Raw genomic sequence first — 22277 nt, 5'->3', positions numbered from 1 at the left:
CCCCACAAACAGTCGCCTACTTATGTGGTGTAAATAATTTTGCCAGGTGTAGAGCTGCCGCTGTCGAGCTGGTGCACAATACCCTATCAGTTATTCTATTTCATATTTTATTGTATTTTATGTCGGGGTGTGCCCTTCTCTTCTAAATATGTGTATATATATATATGTTTCTTATTCTGTGTACATAACGGTAATTATACCTTGTTCAAAAACCCAATAAAAAAACATTTATAAAAAATGAAGGCCCTGGATCCATTACTATTATAAAGGCTAGTAGAAATAAACTGGGCTGGTTTTGTACAGTGGGCTAAACAGCTGGCTTGTAATGCAGAACAAGGCCAGCAGTGGGGGTTCAATTCCCGTACCGGCCTCCCTGATCAGGTGCCGGAATGTGGTGACTAGGGGCTTTTCAGAGTAACTTCATTGAAGCCTACTCATGACAAATGAATATTATTATCAATGGTATTTTGACCTAGAAATTAATACAGAATAAATTAAAGTCGCAAAAAATGGTTGGCTGCCCCAATCGGCACTTTCTTATCTTGTTTTTTAAAATGATCCATGTTGACCCACCCTAGTCTCATTAATAACATCAGCTCCTGATTTTTAAATTTGTGCAACCTGCCTCATTCTTAATGTTTTATCAGTTCTGCAAAGATACAGCATTTCAGACCTACATATATATATATATATAGAGAGAGAGAGAGAGACAGAGAAATATGTGTTTTCTTGATGTTCCAACATATGTTAATTTACTTGGGGGGAGGGGGGGGTAATAAAGAAGATCAAGGTCTGCGTCCCCACCCCCAGCAGAGGAGCAGCTGCAGTTGATTGACAGCAAGCGCGCTCGCCCCGCCCACACGCTCGCGGCTCTGATGCTCTCCTCGCCTCCGCCCCCCTTAAGTGTCATGACGTCACCCACATGCGAGCGCGTCCATTCCGGAGCAGGGGTGTGACATTTTCAACTGTCCCAATTTTCCTTCCGATTGCCTCAGCTCCGCAGACACTGCGACGTCTAAGCAATATTTTACACTGACTTAATTATAACAGGGACAGCTAGGGGGTTGATTTTTTGCCAACCTTTTAAAAATGCATTGACGCCATTCTCTGTAACCCCCCTCCCCTGTCCTTCTGTCTGTCAGTGCAGTGGGCCGTTCCCCTCCCCGGGCTCCGCTCGCTAACAATGGCGGAGAGCGGCGGAGGCAGGGATGGATCGGGCTCCCCTGCCCGCGGGCCGGCTGCGAGAAGCCAGGCAGCCCCTGGGACCGCCGGCGCTGGGGAATATTGCAGGAAGGTGCAGGAGTGGCTGTGGCAGTATTACAGCTACGTGCAGTGGCAGAGCTGGATGATGATGATGATGGCGCCGCTCCCTCCCTATTGCCCCTTCCCCGGGGGAGGGAGCGGCGGGGGGCCGCGGCAGAGCGAGGAAGAGGCCGCCGCCATCCTGCCCGGCGCCTACAGCCCCTTCCCGCTTTACCCTCCCTACTTCGGGGTGGCGCAGACCCCGGGGGGCGGGCACCCTCCGCGGCAGGAGCTGGCCACGACCACGGCGTCGGGGGACGGCGTCCGGCTGGCGGCACAGCAGCAGGCGGCGGTGGGGAACGTGCACCCCAGAGGTAAGACGGGGCTGTTAATGCGGCGGCAGGGGGGGGGGGGGGGGTCTGCAAGTTCCTGGGATCCACAGTACCCTGGCCAGCTCCAGAAAGACCAGCTCCGGCCACACCAGCTGGCGGAAAGGCCACACGCACTTCATATTCCATCAAAACATTTCTGCGGTCGTCGTCGTGCCCCATCCCCCAATTGTGGGAGCAGCAGTCGGCCCTTCGGCCCCTCAAGTCTGCTGCACTGTTGAGTTTGAGGTGGGCTTGTGGCCTCCATTCTTGCCTGCCCATCCCCCACAACCCGTGACTCTTGTCAAACTCAGCCTTGAATATATTAAATAGCCCAGCCTCCACTGCTCTCTGGGGGGTAGGCACAGTAAGAAGTCTTAACACCGGGTTAAAGTCCAACATTTATTTGGAATCATGAGCTTTCGGAGCATAGCTCCTTCCCAGAGTGAGGGCTTTGTATTCTGAGGAAAGCTTGGATCTCTACTCCTTGGAGTTCAGTGGAATGAGAGGTGCTCTTATTGAAACAATCAAGATTAAGATGCCGTGACAGTGTTAGGGTAGATCATAGAATCCCTGCAGTGCAGAAGGTGCTTCAAAATAAGGGGTCTTCCATTTAAAATGGGAATAAGGAGGAATTTCTTCTGTGATTTGTTAGTCTTTGGAATTCTCTTCCCCAGAAAGCAGTGAAGGCTGGGTTATTGAATATATTTAGGGCTGGATTAGAGAGATTTTTATTGTCCAGGATTATGGCAGGAAAATGCATTTAAAGCCACAATCACATCAGCCATGATCTTAATTGACAGGTGGAGCAGGTTTGAGGAGCCCAATAGCCTCCTATTCCCATTTCTTATGAACTCTGGTTTAGCACAGGGCTAAAACGCTGGCTTTGAAAGCAGACAAAGGCAGGTCAGCAGCACAGTTCAATTCCTGTACCAACCTCTTCGAACAGGTGCCGGAATGTGGCGACTAGGGGCTTTTCACAGTAACTTAATTTGAAGCCTACTTGTGACAATAAGCGATTTTCATTTCATTTCTTGTTATGACTGTAGTTATGGATTGCCCCACAATCCTCTCAGAATCGACCCTGTCCAGCCCCCTCTGAATCTAGTATGTTTCAATACGAACATCTCTCGAATGAGCATCTGTTTAACCTATACAACCTTTTTTTGTATGGCAACTCTTTATCCCAGGAAACAACCTGGTGAACGGTCTCCTCTGAAAGTATGTCCCTCCTTAAGCAAGGAGATCAAAGCTACGTAGAGTTGTTGTAAGACTTTCCTGTTGTCATACTCACCCCCCTTGCAATAAGACCAATGTTCTGTTTGTCTGCTGTACCTGCATTCTAACTTTTGTGATTCATGTACAAGGATACCTAAATTTCTGCTGTCTCTCCATTTAAATAGTACTCTGCTTTGCTGTTCTTCCTACCAAATTGAACAACCTCACCTTTCCCTCGTTATGCTCTTATCTGCCAGTCTACTCGGTTAATTTATCTATATTCATTTACACACTCCTCGTGTCCATTTCACAAATTGCTTTGAAGACCTCTATTAAATCACCCCTTAACCTTCTGTGCTTCAGGGAAAACAGTCCCAGCTTCTCTAGTGTCCCCATTTAACAAACGTCCCTCGACCCTGGTGATCTTGATAAGCTCTTCACTTTTTTTCCAAGACCTTCATATCCTTCCTAAAGTGTGGTATCACAGAGAATTGTATAGAATACTCCAGCTGAGGCCTAACCAGGAAATTATTTTTAAATATAAATTTAGAGTACCCAATTATTATTTTTTTCCAATTAAGGGCCAATTTAGTGTTGCCAATACACCTACCCTGCACATCTTTGGGTTGTGGGGGGGTGAAACCCACGCAGACACGGGGAGAATGTGCAAACTCCACACAGACATTGACCCAGGACCGGGATTCAAACCCGGGTCCTCGGCACCGGAGGCAGCAATGCTAACCATTGTGCCATGTGAAATGAAAATGAAATGAAAATCGCTTATTGTCATGAGTAGGCTTCGATGAAGTTACTGTGAAAAGCCCCTAGTCGCCACATTCCGGCGCCTGTCCGGGGAGGCTGGTACGGGAATCGAACCGTGCTGCTGGCCTGCTTGGTCTGCTTTAAAAGCCAGCGATTTAGCCGAGTGAGCTAAACCAGCCCCTGTGAGCTAAACCAGCCCCTCTAATCAGGAAATTATAAAGGTTTAGCGCATCTCTTTTTAAATTCTGTCTCTGTAAAGCCAAGAATTTTGTATGTTTTTTTAAGAGATGTATCAACTTATGGCCGCATCTTTGTATTTGTGCATCCACAGTTCCTTTTCTGGACCCCCTATGAAATTGTACATTTAGTTTATGATGCCTCTCATCTTCCAACCAAAATAGTGTTATACTGCAGGTGTTCTGTGAAACCAAAAAAGCAACCTGGTTGTAAGGAGTTCTAAATATCCCTGTGTGGTTTTGGTCAATGCGGAATCCTGTTAAAATTACCAGTTTGATTTTTCATGTCTAGTTGTGCAGTTCTGGTTGATCATGCTGCAGCCCATCTGGCACAGCTGTGCACTTGAATCTGTTGCAATTGTATACAATTAGCTCAACTGTTACATTGATAAAACAGCAGGAAATCAGAACTGAATAGGATCGGGAACCTGCCAAGGAAAGACTCGCCAATTCAACCGGGATCGGTTAAAACAATGGAACTTGTTTCTCCTGATCTTTATCCGAACTTCACAGCTGGCAATCTACACTTGTCAGTGCAATAGCAATAAGCCACTTATTGCCTCAGGATATACCTATTTCCTGTGGTTAAACTTTGGAGCCTTCAAGGGCAAGCTGGCTTAAACTCTGCTCCACTTTAAGGACAGATAGCTTTCCTCAGGCTGTCAGAGGACTTTAAACTAACAAGGATGAGGGGGGGGGGGGGGGGGGAAAGAGTTCAGTCGTAGTGAGATTTAGAAAAATTGTGACACCTAGAACCGTGCAGCAATATGGGTAAAGGCGGACATAATGGGAGAGGAAGGCACAGCGTGTAATAGTGCCTTAGCGAGTAAGGTTTATGCAGATAATAGTAAAAAAATGAAATTGAGGGTCTTCATTTGAATGTACATAGCGTCTGCAGTAAGCTAGATGAGCTAGTGGTACAAGTTGAGAATGTTTTAGATCTAACAAGAGAGAAACACTGGAGATGGAAACTGCAGAGATGTGCAACTCCACAAACCATTGGGGCAATGGTCGCTCAGACCACTAAGCCGGAAAAGACAGGTGCGAGAAACATATAACTGCTTCGCATGCCACCACACCGATGCAGCAAATCCCCAACAAGCCAGTAACGTTTTTCACTCACTCACACTCCAAATTCTTGGATCACCTACTTAAAAGGCTCGGTTGTCAGACACCGGCAGTTTTCGGATGGCTGGAGTTGAGGTGCTGTATCTGTAGTTAGTCTGACATCAGTTGTTGGGAAGGTGCTCATATCTATTATTAAGGAAGTTTTGGTCTCCATATGTAAGGGAGGATATACTTGCCTTTTCAATGGTACAGTAAAGGTCCCTAAATTGAACCCTGAGTTGAGAGGGTTGTCCTACGATGAGAGTGTGTGTAATTGGGTCCAATATTCTCTGAAGTTTAGAAGAATGAGAGGTGATCTTATTGAAATGCACAAGATTCTGAAAAGGCCTAACAGTGTAGACATGGAGAGGTTATTTCCACAAGCTGGGCACAGTCTTAAGGATGTCAGGCAATCATTTTGGACTGAGATAAAGAAACATTTCACTCAGGGTTGTGATTCTTTGGAATTCTCTATCCCGGTGGGTTGTGGGTGCTCCATTATTGAATATATTTAAAGCTGAGTTAGACAAATTGTTGCTGTCTCAGGGAATCAATGGATATGGGGAGTGGGTGGGAAACTGGAGTTGAAACCAGAGATCAGCCATGTCCAGTTTGAATGGCGGAGCAGGCTCGATGGACCTTATTCTCTGCGACTGCTCATATCTCTTTATTTACATCTATCAGAAAAAGTTTATTGAGACATAAACACTGCTGTGATTGCATAATAATATGTCATGAATTACTTGGTCTCTGAGGTACAGCATAACTTCTTATTTACCATAAGGAATCCCACAGGGGATCAGCTAGTTTATCAGAGAGATCACATGAATATGCTGCAACCTTTTGTACGAGTGCCTATCTTTTTTGCCTACTTAAGCATGGCCCCGCTGTGTCACTCCTTTATCAGTGAGTTTTTGGGTGTGAATGGTACTCCTTACTGATTTTATAGAGTAGTTATCTATATTTCTGAAAGACCAATAGTGACTGTTGCTGTGGAATTGTACAGTGGCAGATAAATGGTGTGTTATCTGCAGCACTGAAGTGTTTCACGTCTATAACTTGCTGGCCTATCTCCAACCTAAAGAGTTGCAACACATCATTGCTTAATAACTTCCTCTGTCCACTAGTGTAGCATGGATGCAAAAGGAAACCACGTCACAACAGATAAAATTGCGTAATTGCTGAATAAATTATCATTGTCGATTTTTTAAAAGTTCATCAAAGAGTGGGAAAATATAAAAGCTCAAATTTACTTTTCTTTAGTTTTGACATTCAACCTGAATCTATTCGGTACAAAATGATGGGCATGAGAGACTTTGTTGCATCGTGGGGTTCTGCAAAACGTGTATTTGGTCTTTGTCCAAATATGTGGTCCCCATAGTAAATATTTTATTTAGAACAGACAACAGATGCATGGGATGACTGTCACCTGCATGTTCTCCAACTTTAACAAATTGTCGATCCTTCATCTTGGAAATCCCTGCCAAACAGCACTGTGAAAGCACCTTCATCATGGACTGCAGCGGTTCCAGAAAAATACTTATACCACCTTCTTGAGGGCCATTAGACATGGGTAACAATTCTGGCCTTACCAGCAACACCCAAGTACTGAGAATTAATTCAAAAAATGTTTTTGTGCTCAAATGAGCAATAATTGTTTGGAATAATCAACTACAGTTGGATGCTCTGAGGAGACCCATGTTTTGAATCTATAATTTACATACATCTGTACTCTTAGAAAATAGTGGACTTAACAAGCTAGCTCGTGCTTTGCAATATCAACAAAACGCAGACAAAATATTTTTGATTGCAACAATGCCGTAAAAGCTGTTGGTCCTGAACGCAGATTCCTTTATCTGTAGCAAGAAAAAGCGAACTGACGCAACTGTACCTAAACATTTAGCAACAACCCTAGACGTCCATTTGGAAGATGCTGCAGAAAATGTCATGTACTCCATTACCTTCAGATTGCATTCGGGCAATATTGTCTCACACGACTGTTTCGCATTGTAATCGTGCTAGAGTGGGAAACAAATCATCACTCGCTGAATCAGGGTTGCTGGAACATTTAAAACGCTATGTGGAACCTGGTGTTCAGCTCTATTCCTCCAAGGCCTTCTGTGTCTCCAGAGACCATCAGAGTTTACATGCGCAGACACCTGTTTATTTTCAGTTGACCACAAGAAAATAAAAAGATGGAGACCGTTCGGCTTAATTTCCCAATTCCAGTACTTGGTTGCAATTAATTGTTCCAAACATTTATCACTCTTGTGAGAAAGGAAGTTTCGGTGTATTAAAATTTTTAATTTACCTTTATCAATTTCAGAGCTTGTTTTGAAGTAATAAACTGGGGATACCGTAGAAAATATTTTTTGATGAGGTCTTCCTTTTACCACTTTGAGAATATCAATTTCTAATATAGCCTTCTGGATTTACACTTGGACATAAGTTTTTTCCCTCTATTTAAAAGTTCATTTAGTCTTCATGGTGCTTGTCATGAAAAGTAGTATCATCTTGTCATTAACATGTACTCATCATACTCTGTCAAGTTTTGCGTGTTGTACTTCATTACAAGTCCAGAAATAAGAAAAAATGTGTACATTTTGTGCTTGGTTATTCTGATTTGGAGCCAGAAATTTAAAGCAGCAACAGTTGACCTCTGGCATTGGCAGGGAGTTGGAATGACCCAGATTGTCGAGATTGAGCGCTTACACATGGAAAGTACACAAACAGGGACTTCAAAGGGAAAAAGGGAAAGTCAATGTTAAACACAACTCCACATTATCTAAATATCGACACAAGTCCACACATCGGCAGGAGAAGCATATTCAATTTCACTATAAAATTAGCAGTATATCTACGCTATGAATAATCAGCATTATTTTGTGTCTTAAGGGCGTGAATATACTATTCCATCCCTGATGCATCGGTTCCTCGCAGAGATGGTGGATTTTCTAATCCTGTTCCTGCTAAAAGCTGTCGTGGTGCTGACTGTGATGCACATCTGTGGGATCAAGTAAGTAATGGAGCTCTCATTTAAATGAAGGTATGTTTAACTGTGTAGCTTTTGGACTTAAATAATTTGTTATAACACAGTAAATCATAATGGGAAGGATATCTATCGATTGAGTTGCCACGAATAAAATGTAAACTGACAGGCAACATAAAATTGTCAGTTGCCAATGATGTACTTTATATTGGGGTCGCTGCAAATTTCTGGTGTAGTGACTGCCATAAAGTGATGTTTTGGTGTCAAAAGTTCTGATTCAACACAAGGAAACAAATTGCAGTTGTGCGTATTCACTATTAATCTGTCCCAAGTGTTGAGTAGTGCATTGCTAGCAATTTTGGCAATCTTGTTGATACATTCAGTGGGTGTAACGCATGCCCAAAGAAAGCAGTGTGGGGAGGCATTGTAGGCATTTTACACTCTGTTCAATAAAACTCAGTCTATCTGTAAATGTCTTTTGCTTTTGTGATTCTAATTTATTTTGGGGCTCGGCGACGCTCTCTAGGTAGCTGGATTGCAGATTTGGAGTGTGTTAGAGAACCTCAGCCTTATTGAGGAAGTCATTAATTCATGAAAGATGGAAATGAAATTAGAATGGGTTACACCACCAGTGTCAAATCAGTATCTTTCACGAATACGATTTTTAAAAATCCCTTTCTATGAGTAGTGAAACTGATCACAACTGATGCCAGTGGTGCCACATTTCATAGAATTTATAGGATTTACAGTGCAGAAGGAGGTCATTCGGCCCATCGAGTCTGCACCGGCTCCTGGAAAGAGCACCCTACCCAAGGTCAACACCTCCACCCTATCCCCATAACCAGTAACCCCACCCAACACTAAGAGCAATTTTGGACACGAAGGGCAATTTATCATGGCCAATCCACCAAACCTGCACATCTTTGGACTGTGGGAGGAAACCGGAGCACCCGGAGGAAACCCACGCACACATGGGGAGGATGTGCAGACTCTGCACAGACAGTGACCCAAGCCGGAATCAAACCTGGGACCCTGGAGCTGTGAAGCAATTGTGCTATCCACAATGCTACCGTGCTGGTCGTCCTGTGGTTAAGTAGCACTTGGGAATGACGGGATTGCGGGTGCTGCTGATGGCTCCGCTCCTGCTCTCCCCGAGGAAGTTTCGGGAGCCCAGCGGTGGTGGCTAAACTAAAAATACGGAGGCAATTAAAGCAACACTTTAAAGTGGGGAGAGCATCAAGGATGATACCGGTCAGGGACAACTATATGTTTGAGCCAGCTAGGGTGGATGTCGGGTTTAGGGAATGGGGAGCATAAGAGAGTGGTAGTAATGGGTAATTTATTCCTGGAGGGGCAGTTTGCGAGTTTGGGGGAGGTAGTGGAGAAGTACGGGCTCACACAGTCGGAGTGGGTCAGGTACTTGCAAGTCTGGAATTTTGCGAGGAAGGTTTATTCGAATTTTCTGGTTGCGCCACCTGCGTCGTTGGTGGAGAGGTGACAGTCGCTGGCCTGTTTGGAGAAGGATAAAACTTTAGTTATCTATGGGAGGCTGCTGGCAGAGGATGGGGCCTTGCTGGAGGGGATTAAGGCGAAATGCGAGGAGTGTGGTGTGAAACTTTGCGAAAGGTGAATGCCACGTTGCCATGTGCGAGGCCTGGGCTTATGCAACTGTAGTTGGTGCATCGGACGCACTTAATGAGGGCAAGGATGAGTCTGGTGTTTGAAGGGGCAGAAGATAAGTGCCAACGGTGGGCGGGGCCCAGTGGATCATGTACATATGTTCTGGGGAAATCCTAAGCTAGTGAACATTTGGCACTCTTTCTTCAGCACCATGTTGGCGATCCTGGGCAGGGAGCTAGAGCCGGGCCCCCAAGAGGCCATATTGGGGTACCCGAGATTGCAGTACCCCACTAGTAACAGCAATAATGACCAATTTGTTTCTACTGTTTTCTGCCTGTTAACCAATCTTTAATCCATACCGTACATTACCTCCTATCCTTGTGCTTTAACTTTGCTCTCCATCCTTCTGTCGGGGACTTTATTGAAAGCCTTCTGAAAATCATCCAAGTGCACTACATCCACCGATTTTCCCTTCCATCAATTATATTAATAACTTCCTTTAAAATAACAGTCTGGTCAAACATGATTTCCTTTAAAACAGATTCCAGTATTTTCTCTACTGATGTAAGGCCTGTAGATCCTCCGTTTCTCTCTCCCTCTTTTCTTAAATAGTGGGGTGACGTTTGCTACCTTCCAAATTGGCAAATTGCAGGAACTGTTCCGAGAATTTTGGAAGATGATTACCAGCACGTCCACTATCTTCATATCTTCTGTCGTTACTCTATTCCCCATGATAAATTCACCTGACCTACATTTGCCTTGGCTAATGTTTCCTTTTTGCATACCTATAGAAACTTTTTGTTTTTAATTTGTTTACATTCCTATTCCTTTATCAGTTTCTTGGTCCTCCTTTGTTGTATTCTAAAAGGCACCTAATTCTCATGTTTACTATTTTTAGTAACTTAATGGGCCTTTTCTTTTAATCTTGTACGATCCTGAACTTCCTTTATTAGCTGATTTTGCATGTTTTGGGATTTTGTGCCTGAAGGAAGAATAATTGCTGTAAACTATGTACAGTGGGTGGCACGGTAGCACAGTGGTTAGCGCTGTTGCCTGAGAGAGCCAGGGTCCCAGGTTCGATTCCCCGCTTGGGTCACTGTCTGTGCGGAGTCTTCTCCCTGTGTCTGCGTGAGTTTCCTCCGGGTGCTCCTGTTTCCTCCCACAAGCCCCAAAAGACGTGCTATTAGGTAATTTGGACATTCTGAATTCTCCCTTCGTGTACCCGAACGAACATGCGCTGGAATGTGACGGCAAGGGGCTTTTCACAGTAACTTCATTACAGTGTTAACGTAAGCTTACTTGTGACAATAAAGATTACACAAAAAAGTTTTTAAAGACAATCCATTCTCTGTGTACCATCATACTTATAAATGTATTTTCCAAATCCACTTCAACCAATTTGCCCCTCATACTTCATATTTTACTTTGTTCAAATTTAACTCCGTGCGTTCAGAATGAATAACCTCAATTTCAAACATAATGTAAAATTCTATCAGATTATGGCCACTCATCCCTAACAGTTCTTTTATAACCAGATTATTAATTAGCCCTTTCCCTTTACATAATACTAGATCTAAAATAGCCTGTTCACTAAACAGTTCCTCAACATGGTCCAAAGATGTGCAGGTGAAGTGGCCATGCTAAATTGTCCCTTGGTGTTCAAAAAGGTTAGGTGGGGTTACTGGGTCACGGGGATAGGGTGGAGGCGTGGGCTTAAGTAGGGTGCTCTTTCCATGGGCCGTTGCAGACTCGATGGGCTGAATGGCCTCTTTCTGCACTGTAAACTCTATGAACGTACTGCTCTAGAAACCATCCTCAACACACTCCAGAAATCTATCCTCCACAGCATTAGCGCTCAATAGATTTATCCAGTCTCGAGTCACACTTGATTACTGTATTGCCCATGGTCCTCTAATTTCCTGATTAATACCATGGCCTACACTACCGCTACTATTTGGTGGCCTAGTGACACAATGTATCAATGTTTGCTGTCCCTTGTTTCATGTCACACCCAAACAGATTCCACATTTTGTTCTTCTAATCTGAGATCCTCCCTTACTAATATACAGATTCGATCTCTTATCAGTGCAACACCACCTCCTTTTCCTTTTTGCCTGTCCTTCCTGAATATTAAATAACCTTGTATATTCAGTTCCCAGCCTGGGTTTCCATAATGGCAATCAGGTCATATCCATTGAGCTCTATTTGTACCTTTAAATCATCTACCTTGTTGCATGCATTCAGGTAAATTGCCCTAAACTTTGTCTTTTTGATGTTAACCTTTGCCTGCCTTCCAATTTTGCTTGCAACTTTTCTACTTCCCGGTACCGGCTTCACAACTTCCAATTTAAGCTACCTCCCTGATTCCCATCCACCTGATGAGCTAGTTTAATCCCTGCAGGGACCTTTGTTGCAGCCTTGTTTTGGCGGTAGCCATCCAACTTGTGCAGATCCCACCTGTTGCAGAACTGGTCCCAATGCCTCCGGAATCTGATGACCTCCCTCCACGCCTATTCTTCAGCCACATGTTCATGCGCACAATCCTCCTATTCCAATCCGCATTAGCATGTGACAATGGGAGTAATCACGACATGACTGATTTTGAGGTCTTGCTTTCTCCCTAACTCACTAAAATCTGCTTACAAGACCTCATTCCTCTTCCTACCTATGTCATTGGTATCGTTGTGGACCAGGGCCTCTGGCTGTTCACCCTCCCCCAGACTGATGTCCTGTAGCTGCTGTGTGACATCCTTCTGGGCAGAAGCTGTTCATACTATAATATTATGGATATTGTGGATAGCACAATTGCTTCACAGCTCCAGGGTCCCAGGTTCGATTCCGGCTTGGGTCACTGTCTGTGCGGAGTCTGCACCTCCTCCCCGTGTGTGCGTGGGTTTCCTCCGGGTGCTCCGGTTTCCTCCCACAGTCCAAAGATGTGCAGGTTAGGTGGATTGGCCATGATAAATTGCCCTTAGTGTCCAAAAATTGCCCTTCGTGTTGGGTGGGGTTGCTGGGTTATGGGGATAGGGTGGAGGTGCTGACCTTGGGTAGGGTGCTTTTTCCAAGAGCCGGTGCAGACTCGATGGGCCGAATGGCCTCCTTCTGCACTGTAGATTCTATGATCTATAAAACAAATGCTGGGAATGCTTAGCAGGTTTGCCAGCATCTGTGGAGAGAGAAACAGATTTAATGTTTCAGGTTGTGGCCTTTTAAGAAATTTTCGCAAATGATTGGAAATGTAAGTTCTTGTAGGATTAATGTTATTTTTACAGTGATTGGGAAGGCAAATGACAACTCTTCTCCAGCATTTCTGTTTTTACATGTATGTGCTATCTGTGTTGTGATATGCAGGGATCTTTCCAAATTTGCCCTGAATTATATAATTGAAGAAATTGATGAAGACACCTCTCTAGAAGACCTTCAGAAAATGATGGCTGTAGCACTGATGTACAGACTCTTGGTCTGTTTCTATGAGGTAAGAGGTTCATGAGAAATAACGTGAAATTGAGACTCGAGAGCAATGAGCTGGTATTAATTTGCCATTGGAAGTAACAGTGGGTTTGGACTGAGTGGTGACCACAATAGTCAAAAAAACTGGCAAAAGGAAAAAGCAGGTGGCATAACTCTGCCTAAAGATGACATAAGGACAGCAGTAAGAAAGGACCTTGGCTCAAAAGATCCAGGAAGTAGAATCGATCTAGCATTTGCGCCAAACAGGCAATGACCATTCTAACAAGAGATAATCTAACTATCTCCCCTTGATGTTCAATGACATTACCATGATTGAATCCCCCAGTTTCAACATCAAGGGGTACCTTTGACGAGGAAATGAGCTGAATCGGCCATATAATTATTTTGGCTGCAAGAGCAGATCAAAGGATGGGAATTCTGTGAGACTAATTCCTTGATTTTTCCAAAGCCTGTCCACCATTGACCAGTCAGGAGTATGAACCTCCAGCAACACGAAAGCTTAACACCATCCAATACAGCCCGTTTGATTGGCAGCCCATCCACCACCACAGTGGCAGCAGTATGTACCAAATACAAGATGCAGCAATTCTGCCAGCCCCCTTCAGCACCTTCCAGACCCACGGCCTCTCATCTAGAAGGACGAGAGCAGCAGATGCATGGGATCACCATCACTGGAAGTTTCTTTCCAAGCCCCACACCATTCTGACTTGGAGGTACATCACTGTTCCTTCACTGTTGCTGGCTCAACATTCTGCAGCGTTCTTCTGAACATTGCTGTGGGTGCACCCATGCCACATGAACTACAGCAGTTCAAGAAGGCAGCTAACCACTTTCTCTAGGGCAATTGGGGATGGATAACAAAAGCCAGTGGCACCAACATCCTGTGAAATAATTTTTTTAAAGAAATTCGATGGGCACTTGAGAGAAATAAGCTTGCAGGGTACAGGGGCAAACTAGGTGAATGTGACTTACTAGATTGCTGTTCAGAGAGCTGGCATGGACAGGACAGACCAAATGGCCTCCTATGCTGTAATAACTCCGATTTCAATTCTATCTCCAGATTGTCTGCCTTTGGGGAGTTGGAGGAGCCACACCTGGCAAGTTTCTGCTTGGGTTACGAGTTGTCTCTTGCGACAGCTCAGTGCTTGTTGCTCCTAACCGGGTATTGGTGATACCAGCGCAGAATGTCAGCATCTCATCGTAAGTGACACTAGTTCTGAAGAAGCATTCTGCAATTATTTTTCAGCAGGTGTGCTCTACTGCAAGGGTATGGAGTCACCACGATTCCACTCCAGTCTCTCAGCTGCTCCCTATTTGGTGCAATATCACGTAACACTGAAATTTGGGGCAATTAGAAACGGAATGTTTAACCTCTTGTAGCCAGCAGTCCCTCTAAGTTTGCAACCTCTTTAAATTATTTTTGCAGGATATGACCATGTGAGATATTGTAAAAGGGCTGACTTATGTGCGTGTGGCCTTTGGGAGACTTTCAGGTTTTGCAAGTACTGTAAAAACCATGCACCAAAATAAATTCGAGAAAAGGTTCCTTATAGGAGTGGATGAATATTACCCCCCCCCCCCCCCCACACCACCACCACCACTGGATGAAGCCATTGTGCAGCTTAAATGTTAAGGAAAGAAGTGCATTTCCCTGGTTGAGTTCTGAGACTCAGTTAGCTAGAAGAAGAACATAAAGGAGAAAGAAATTGATAGGTATGTTGATATGACAGATTGAAGTAATATAGGAGGCTCATGTGGGAATAGGTGTGTTGCACAGAATGTCCTGTTTCTGTGCTATTTAATTTAAGCCAAGTCTGGCAAAAAATACTAAACAAAGCCTTATTCCCTTATCCTGCTGTGCCTGAAGTTTTATATTTTATCCATTCCACTTGTTACAATAACTGATTAACTTGAAGAGATAACTAGCTTTTTTAAAACAAAAATGAGTTAGTTTCTGAGGGAGGCACAACTTTAGGTTTTGACCCATGTGGGTTGTATATATTTACAGGGTACAATTTTTGCTATTTTATTTTAAAAACTGATTGGGTCTGAATTTTGATCTGTGTGATGGTTGCATACAAGCCCTGAAGCTCGGGTAATACAATCCTATTAGTACATAGTTTATTTGTTTGCATTTCATGAGCCTGGAAGAAAAAGTTGCTCTTGTGCTATCACCTCATTAATGAATAAACCTTAAATCAAAATACTAAGATTTGTTTGCATTAGTTTTTAAAAATAAATTTAGAGTACCCAATTCTTCTTTTTCCAATTAAGGGACAATTTAGCATGGCCAATCCACCTACCCTGCGCATCTTTTTGGGTTGTGGGGGTGAGACCCATGCAGACATGGGGAGAATGTGCAAACTCCACAAGGACAGTGACCCGGGGCCAGGATCATGTCCAGGTCCTCGGTGCCGTGAGGCAGCTGTGCTAGCCACTGTGCCGCCTATTTGTTTTCATTAATGTCAGGACATATATAATTTAATTGCAACAGGGATTTGAATTATTAGCTCTGTAATATTCAACTATATAGCCTAGAAAGAGAAGCAGCATTTTTTTTATTAATGCATTGGAATTTAAATTAAACTTGTTGAGTTGGATTAACTCAGTCCGTATATTTATTCATTGAATTATGAGTTTTATAAATTCATGCTCTGAATTTCATATGATGGGGCTGCACATTAGAAATCTGACAGTGGAGATGAGCGTGACTCAAAGGAGCTATATCCATTAAAACTAATGAGTGAAAATCTCACCAGGCACACTGATGTCAGCAGCCAAATTCCTAATATGTGCTCTGAGAAAGAGCAGGAATATGTTCCCTGTTGCTCATTATGTGTAAAATACGTCATTCTTTTGGATCTAAAATTGGATCATATGGTACAAGATAGTTACTAATAAATTCAAAAATGAGATCCACAAGAGAGATCTTTATCCAGAAAGTGGTTTGAATGTGGAATTTACTACCTAACGTAGGGACAAGACAAATAGCAAAGATGCATTTAAGGTGATGCTAGATAAGCACATGAGGGTGAATGGAATAGAGGGTTATGCTGATGTGGTGCGATGAAGTAGGTTGGAAACAGGGTGATATGGAACAAAAAAACACTGGCATAGACCAGATGGGCCGACTAGCATGTTGCTGTGTTGTAAATTCTACGTAATGTATAATGAATTGGTGCACTGATCTTGAAGAAATTCAAGAATAATTGAAATGATAAACTAATTTAAAACTGTAAAAAAGAATTGTGCGGAAAGGGGGCAATCTGCTTTCAAAGGGACAATTTAGCATGTTTATTGTTCGTTTTTTATTGTTTCCAACAGGTCATCAATACGTGCATTGATCAAGAATTTTTCAATTGCCTTCTTTTTCCCTGCCTTTGTTACATTGCTTTTCTTTCAACACAATCGCACAGCCTACGATATTGTAGCTGGGACTATTGTGGTAAAGAGAAATGGAGTGCGATGAAGACACTTGCAAAAGACTTGAATATCATTTTTCGGCCTGCTCCTCAATTTGCCCGTTCTCTGCATCATAAGGAAAAGAAGAGGGCAACACCTGTTGCTGTCTGGATTCCACAGTAATGGATTATCTAAAGAACTGAATTGAGAATGAACACACTTCAGTAATGTACCTGTCAGTCTAATGCAGTACAGGAATTGACTTCGGTCTTGGAAATTAATCTGCTCCAATGCTTGGCACTATAACTTTAAAATGTGGATCATGATCGACTCACCAGTTCCGCAAAACTTCAAAATTAACGTCTCAAAACCTTCAAAGGAAAGCATGGCTTCATTGTATTAATATCAACTGAAAATTGATAAAAGAAGTGCAGAATTGATTTTGCCATTGACAGTCGCTGATCTATTGTAGTCCCTTCATCGTGACGCTATTTTTTTTTGTGGTGTGTGTGGCTGCTTTGGAAAGTTTTGCCAAGGAAGAAAACAGTTTGCAGCAAGTCGATTGTTGAAACTATAACCAGCCTGTTGATAACTTCCCTCTGGAAACAGCTGGATGGATTTGGTCCTTCAGCTAAATGTCTGGAGGGGAAACAAATTTGGAAAAAAAATAGACTTTTAACTGATATTTTGTTTCTTTATATTTAAGGTGTCACTTGTTTTTAAAGCTGATGCCATTTCTGCAAAAGTAAATCCATAAGCTCAGTATTAGAGTTAATACAGTTTGGCTCCGTAGGATTATCAAGATTTTTTGAAAAATCACTCAGTTCCATATATATATAATATATATATACATTATATGACTTCCATATATTATATGACTTTCATTCAAATTATTTTTTTAAAATTGATATTCTTGTATACTTGAATGATTTTTTTTGAACTGATTGTATTTCCTTCACATAATCAGTTGCTTTTGTGACTCGATGGTCTGGTCCTTGAACGTAACCACCTCAATGTAACATAGCTTGCTCAGACAACTGTGTTTACTCCACTTGCCGTTTTATACAGGGGTCGGGCTGCTGTTTTGATTTTGCTCTGAGAACTATCAATTTCAGATTTATGCTGAGCATTCACACACACCCAGGATACTGGGGCTGGCCACCTGTAACACGGGTAGATTTTTAATCGGTGTGAAGTAGCAGTCAGCAATCAGAAACTCTTTTGGAGGTCAATTAATGTTCATTAAGTGCACCCTCCAAGTTGCCACTCCTGTTTGCCAGTTTCCAATTAATTATCTTGGGTCCTAAATGTTGTGCTTTGGGGCATCGTGGCTGGAATTTTCTGGCTGTTCTTGCCGGCGGGATATTCTGGTCCCACCAGCGGCGAACCCCTGCCATGGTTTCCTGGCAGCGGGGGGCGGGGCATAGACCGGGAAACCTCGTTGACAGTGGCACTGGTGCCAGCCAATGGCTGGCTGCCTCCGCCGGCTCATTGTGGTGGGAGGGGGGTTCGCCCATGTACTTTCCCAGCATTTATAACACTCACTTATCTACTCATGTAAAAGACTAGTTGGAGTGTGATGCTCATGGATATACATTTAAAGAGCCTTGTAGTACATTTTATTGAAGCATTTTGATCATTTTTGAGCTTTTTGTCTTGGTGTTTTTCTTAATTCTACTTGGTTGAGACGCTTTGTTTCAATTGATTCAATGCAACCTTGGCAGAAGAAAAGGAGCAATAGAGCCATCAGGCGCTAAGTTCAGGCATTTCACTTTGCCACAGCAACAGTGTGTGACTGGCTACCTGTTCATATCCACATACCTCTGACTATAGATGGAGGTGTCCCCATGTGGTAGTAGAGTGGTGCTGCCTGTAGTTACAGTCAAAACTGCCATCCACTTCATGTACGTCTGCAGCCCGCGTGAACGCTGGCCTTGCCAATGGTATTAATGGTCAGCTGTGTGCTCCAGTTGTCATGTTAAACTATCCATGTGAAGGTAGCATTGGCATGCTAAGCAGAACATTCATGCTTTCCAGCACTTCATTTAGTGCCGCCTCCTCTTTGCCAGCCAAAGAGCAGCAGGTGTAATTGCTGCTCTGCTCCATAGGGTTGACTCTGCAATCATTTTACCACTTTTTTTTAACCTAAAATTGTTCTGGCAAAGGTTGAAATATTTTTCAAAATTATGAAATTGATTTTTAACAGCTAACAGCCATTTTGTCCCCCTAATCGGCCATCTGGCCATATCTCTTTAAATTTGCATTATCTTGCCTCACTACTGACTGCATGCCAGCCTACGATGTGTCGATGAAGCTGACTGTAGCATTGTGAGAGATCAGCACAAACGAGGCCCACTGATTGCTGCAGAGTCAGAAGTCCGATATGCCCCACTTTCTCCACCCTGTCCAAACTGAAGAGGCTGACTGAGATTGGGAATGTTTGCAAATTCTGACGGTGGCATAGACTTGGATCTGGGAATTCCAACTGTTCTACCTTTGCAAAAATAATTTGTATACATAACAATATTAAACTCAATGGCTAGTGGGCAACCTCTCGCCTCCTGGATTTTATATAATTTTTCATTTTAAATGCCTTGTATGAATTATTTCCATGACATTATAGCAAGCCGTTTCAGTGACATAATCTATTAAAATTGTTTTGGCACGGGAATCAAATCATCAGGAGGAATTGAATTTGGGCTTTAGGTTTCTTGGTTTGCTGCAATAACATAGTTATTTTTAAACTGCCATTTCAGTCAAATGTTAAACCTAGTGTTATACTGCTGAAGTGACTTTATACTATGCAGTTTTATAAGGGCTTGCGTGGGTTTCCTCCGGGTGCTCCGGTTTCCTCCCACAGTCCAAAGATGTGCAGTTTAGGTGGACTGGCCATGATAAATTGCCCTTATGACCAAAAAAGGTTAGGAGGGGCTATTGGGTTACAGGGATAGGGTGGAAATGAGGGTTTAAGTGGGTTGGTGCAGACTCGATGGGCCGAATGGCCTCCTTCTGCACTCTGTTCGATGTTCTATAAGTAGTGAAATGCTGTGCCAAGAATGTTGGAACATTTCTAGTGCAAGCCAGCATCGAATCATTCCCAGAATACTGATTTAAATGGTATCTTTGAGTTGTAATAGTATTGAAACTTCCCTTCTCACCCACTTCTGCAGGGAACAATTACTGGGTAACTCAGTTCTCGTGGCTGGAGACCGTAAGGTTTTGCTCTGCTGAACTAAGATTATACGGCCTTGTAGTGTGGTGACTTGCAGGCAGTCTACAAAGACTGAGATATATATATAGCAAGAGAAAAAAGTATTTGGAAAGAATGGTAAATCCATTTTGCACCTGCTTTAGGTGTGCGACCAGATTAAAGTCGACCAGGTTAACTAAATTATTAATTTAAGAACCATGTTTGATTGAAGTTTTCAAGACATCAAGGGGAAGATAGAATTGACAATCATACAGGCTATTTCCACTCATTGGGAAGTCTAGGACTAGAGAGTCGGACCTTTCTGGACTGAAATTAGGAAACTCTTCTATCCACAAAGTATGATAGAAGTTTGGAATTCCATGCACAATCATTCGTCAATTTTAAATCTGAGATTGATAGATATTTTTTAACCAAAAGTTATTTAGAAGTTGAGGAAAAAATACAGATATGTACAATGAGGTATCCATGATCTTATTGAATGGCAGAAGAGACTTGAGGGGTCAAATGGTCTTATTGTTTTCTTATGTCACTCTTTGATTTGTAATTTTAATTAAAATTTTTATGGAACGTATTATAGAGAACGACAGAGTGATTAATGATACTAAGGATTGCCAAAGATGTCCCAAACCATAATAATTCAGATTTGAAATCACACTTTAGCATTGTGAGTAGTTTTGGGAGAGTGGACAGGAAGAAGCTGTCTCAGGAGTGTTGATGACGATTGGACGCAGATTTATTCTTCAAGTTCTCCTCAGCTGGAACAAGAATCTAACCTTGTGCTGTTGGAACCAATCTCGTCCAGACAAGCCATCCAGTCAACTGAGATAACCAGCCTCTCCCAAGAAGCCCAAGTTGAAGTGGCAACATGCCATTGAGTGTGGAGCTATGGATAGTGATGGTAGAGGCTTCAACATCGCATGACTAAGTAGGAATCTCTCTTACTCTCCTGCTTATGCTGGACTCTTTGGAAGAAGGAGCCTCCCTCAATATTGGAGTCAGTTTAGATGTTCATACCAGATGTAACCTCAAATTTAGTGGCTATATGAAACATTTCTGGCTTTAGATTTACACTAAATTTGTTTATAAATGCAAGTTTAAATTAATGGAAAAACAAATTTTGGTATCATAGCCTGACATTTTTAATAAATGGTTTACAGATATCAGCATTTAATCCTATTAACCATTGAGTTTGTGGCTTAAAAACTAGCTATGAACAAATGGTAAAATTTCATGAGGGCACTTAACTGGTTTGGTTCTGCATGTCTATTCCATACTATTTTAATGTTACATGACCCTCCATTTTGTAACTTTAATAAAACCCTTCAGATGTTGCTAAAACTTGCATTTAACATTTTAAAATGATTGCAGTTTTTCTATCATGTCCCCAGATGCACTTCAATTCCACCTCCCCACACCCCTGGTGTCACACCAATCGTAACTTGTGCTGTGGTTTGCAGTGTTGAGTTTTTTAAAAGCAGAATCTGCAGATTTTGATAACTTTCAAAACTGGATTTTGGAAAATTCCAATTCAAGCCGTTCACTCTAGGTCAGAATTTGATATCTATTGGACAGGAGGTCTTAGCACCACAGGGAAGAATTGTGGAGTAACAAACTTCTTAATGAAATGAAAATCGCTTATTGTCACGAGTAGGCTTTAATGAAGTTACTGTGAAAAGTCCCTAGTCGCCACATTCCGGCGCCTGTCCGGGGAGGCTGGTATGGGAATCGATTAAATGTTATAACTTTAAGTTGTAGTGTTAATGGAGTCACAGTTTCATGTTTGTTTTGAGTCAAAATTTAATATTGTTTATACTAAACATGCATCAATGATTGTCTGCATCTTAGGATAATTTATATAATTGATCTACCAACTTCCAATATTCATCACTTCTAGAATATTAAATTTGGTTTCACTTTATTTGAATGTTGTCCAGTGAGTTTACTTTGATAGCAAACAAGCTGATATTTTTTTTAAAATTTAGAATACCTAATTATTTAGGGTGGCCAATCCACCTAACATGCACATCTTTGGGTTGTGTGGGAGAAACTCACAAACATGGGGAGAGTGTGCAAACTCCACACAAGTGACCCGGAGCTGGGATTGAACCTGGGTCCTCAGTGCAGTAGGCAGCAGCCAATATTTATGCCGGTCATTTGGGCCACAGCTTGTTGCACATTTATATATTCCGGTCATCTTTGTGCTATCACTATGAAACTGGTTGCTTGGAGACAAAGACAGATGTATATATACATAACTCCCCACACAAGGACAATATGTCTATGAGCACAATGTAACTGGGATGAAAGTGAGGACATTGAACTTGAGATTGTGTGTGTGATTGTTCTCTGAAATTTTTTCCCCCTTAAGTGTTTCCTTTGTTTTGATGGCGGGGTTGTTGGAGGGCAGCTGTTCATGGGGGAGCAGAGGGCGAATGCACCTTTTGGTTGCTCGGATGGGGAGGGGAGATTTGGGGTGGTTTGCTGACAAGGGTGTGCTTTGTGGCACAGTTGGGAATGGATCGATGACTATGGACATCCAAGGGTGGACCTGGAGGGCAGCGTGACATGGGCCAGTGTTTTTTTGAGGCGATAGAGGATAGGTGTGGGCGATGCGAGGGGTGGCCCTTGAATCAAGCCCACATGTTTTGGGC

General features: G+C 42.7%; 1 protein-coding gene across 1 annotated transcript; it reads left to right on the top strand.

Moving 5' to 3' along the window:
* Nucleotides 1-1141: 1141 nt before the first annotated feature.
* On the top strand, nucleotides 1142-21544 carry fam8a1b (family with sequence similarity 8 member A1b). Its single transcript, XM_038796991.1, has 5 exons — nucleotides 1142-1616; nucleotides 7829-7949; nucleotides 12894-13017; nucleotides 14074-14213; nucleotides 16338-21544. The coding sequence occupies exons 1-5, from the start codon at nucleotides 1184-1186 to the stop codon at nucleotides 16480-16482; spliced, it is 963 nt and encodes a 320-aa protein (XP_038652919.1). The 5' UTR covers nucleotides 1142-1183; the 3' UTR covers nucleotides 16483-21544.
* Nucleotides 21545-22277: the final 733 nt, after the last annotated feature.

The sequence above is a fragment of the Scyliorhinus canicula genome, chromosome 5 (genome assembly GCF_902713615.1).
Source record: "Scyliorhinus canicula chromosome 5, sScyCan1.1, whole genome shotgun sequence".
Taxonomy (NCBI): domain Eukaryota; kingdom Metazoa; phylum Chordata; class Chondrichthyes; order Carcharhiniformes; family Scyliorhinidae; genus Scyliorhinus; species Scyliorhinus canicula.
The sequence above is the reverse complement of the archived record's forward strand: the minus strand, read 5'-3'. Positions and strand labels throughout refer to the sequence as shown.

What these genes read in the sequence shown, in the direction of transcription:
- fam8a1b (XM_038796991.1), top strand. Translation starts at nt 1,184, where the DNA reads ATGGCGGAGAGCGGCGGAGGCAGGGATGGATCGGGCTCCCCTGCCCGC. An exon ending in ATGCACATCTGTGGGATCAA is followed by an intron (nt 7,950 to 12,893) that starts GTAAGTAATGGA and finishes TGTGATATGCAG; the next exon opens with GGATCTTTCCAAATTTGCCC. An exon ending in CAGAATGTCAGCATCTCATC is followed by an intron (nt 14,214 to 16,337) that starts GTAAGTGACACT and finishes TGTTTCCAACAG; the next exon opens with GTCATCAATACGTGCATTGA.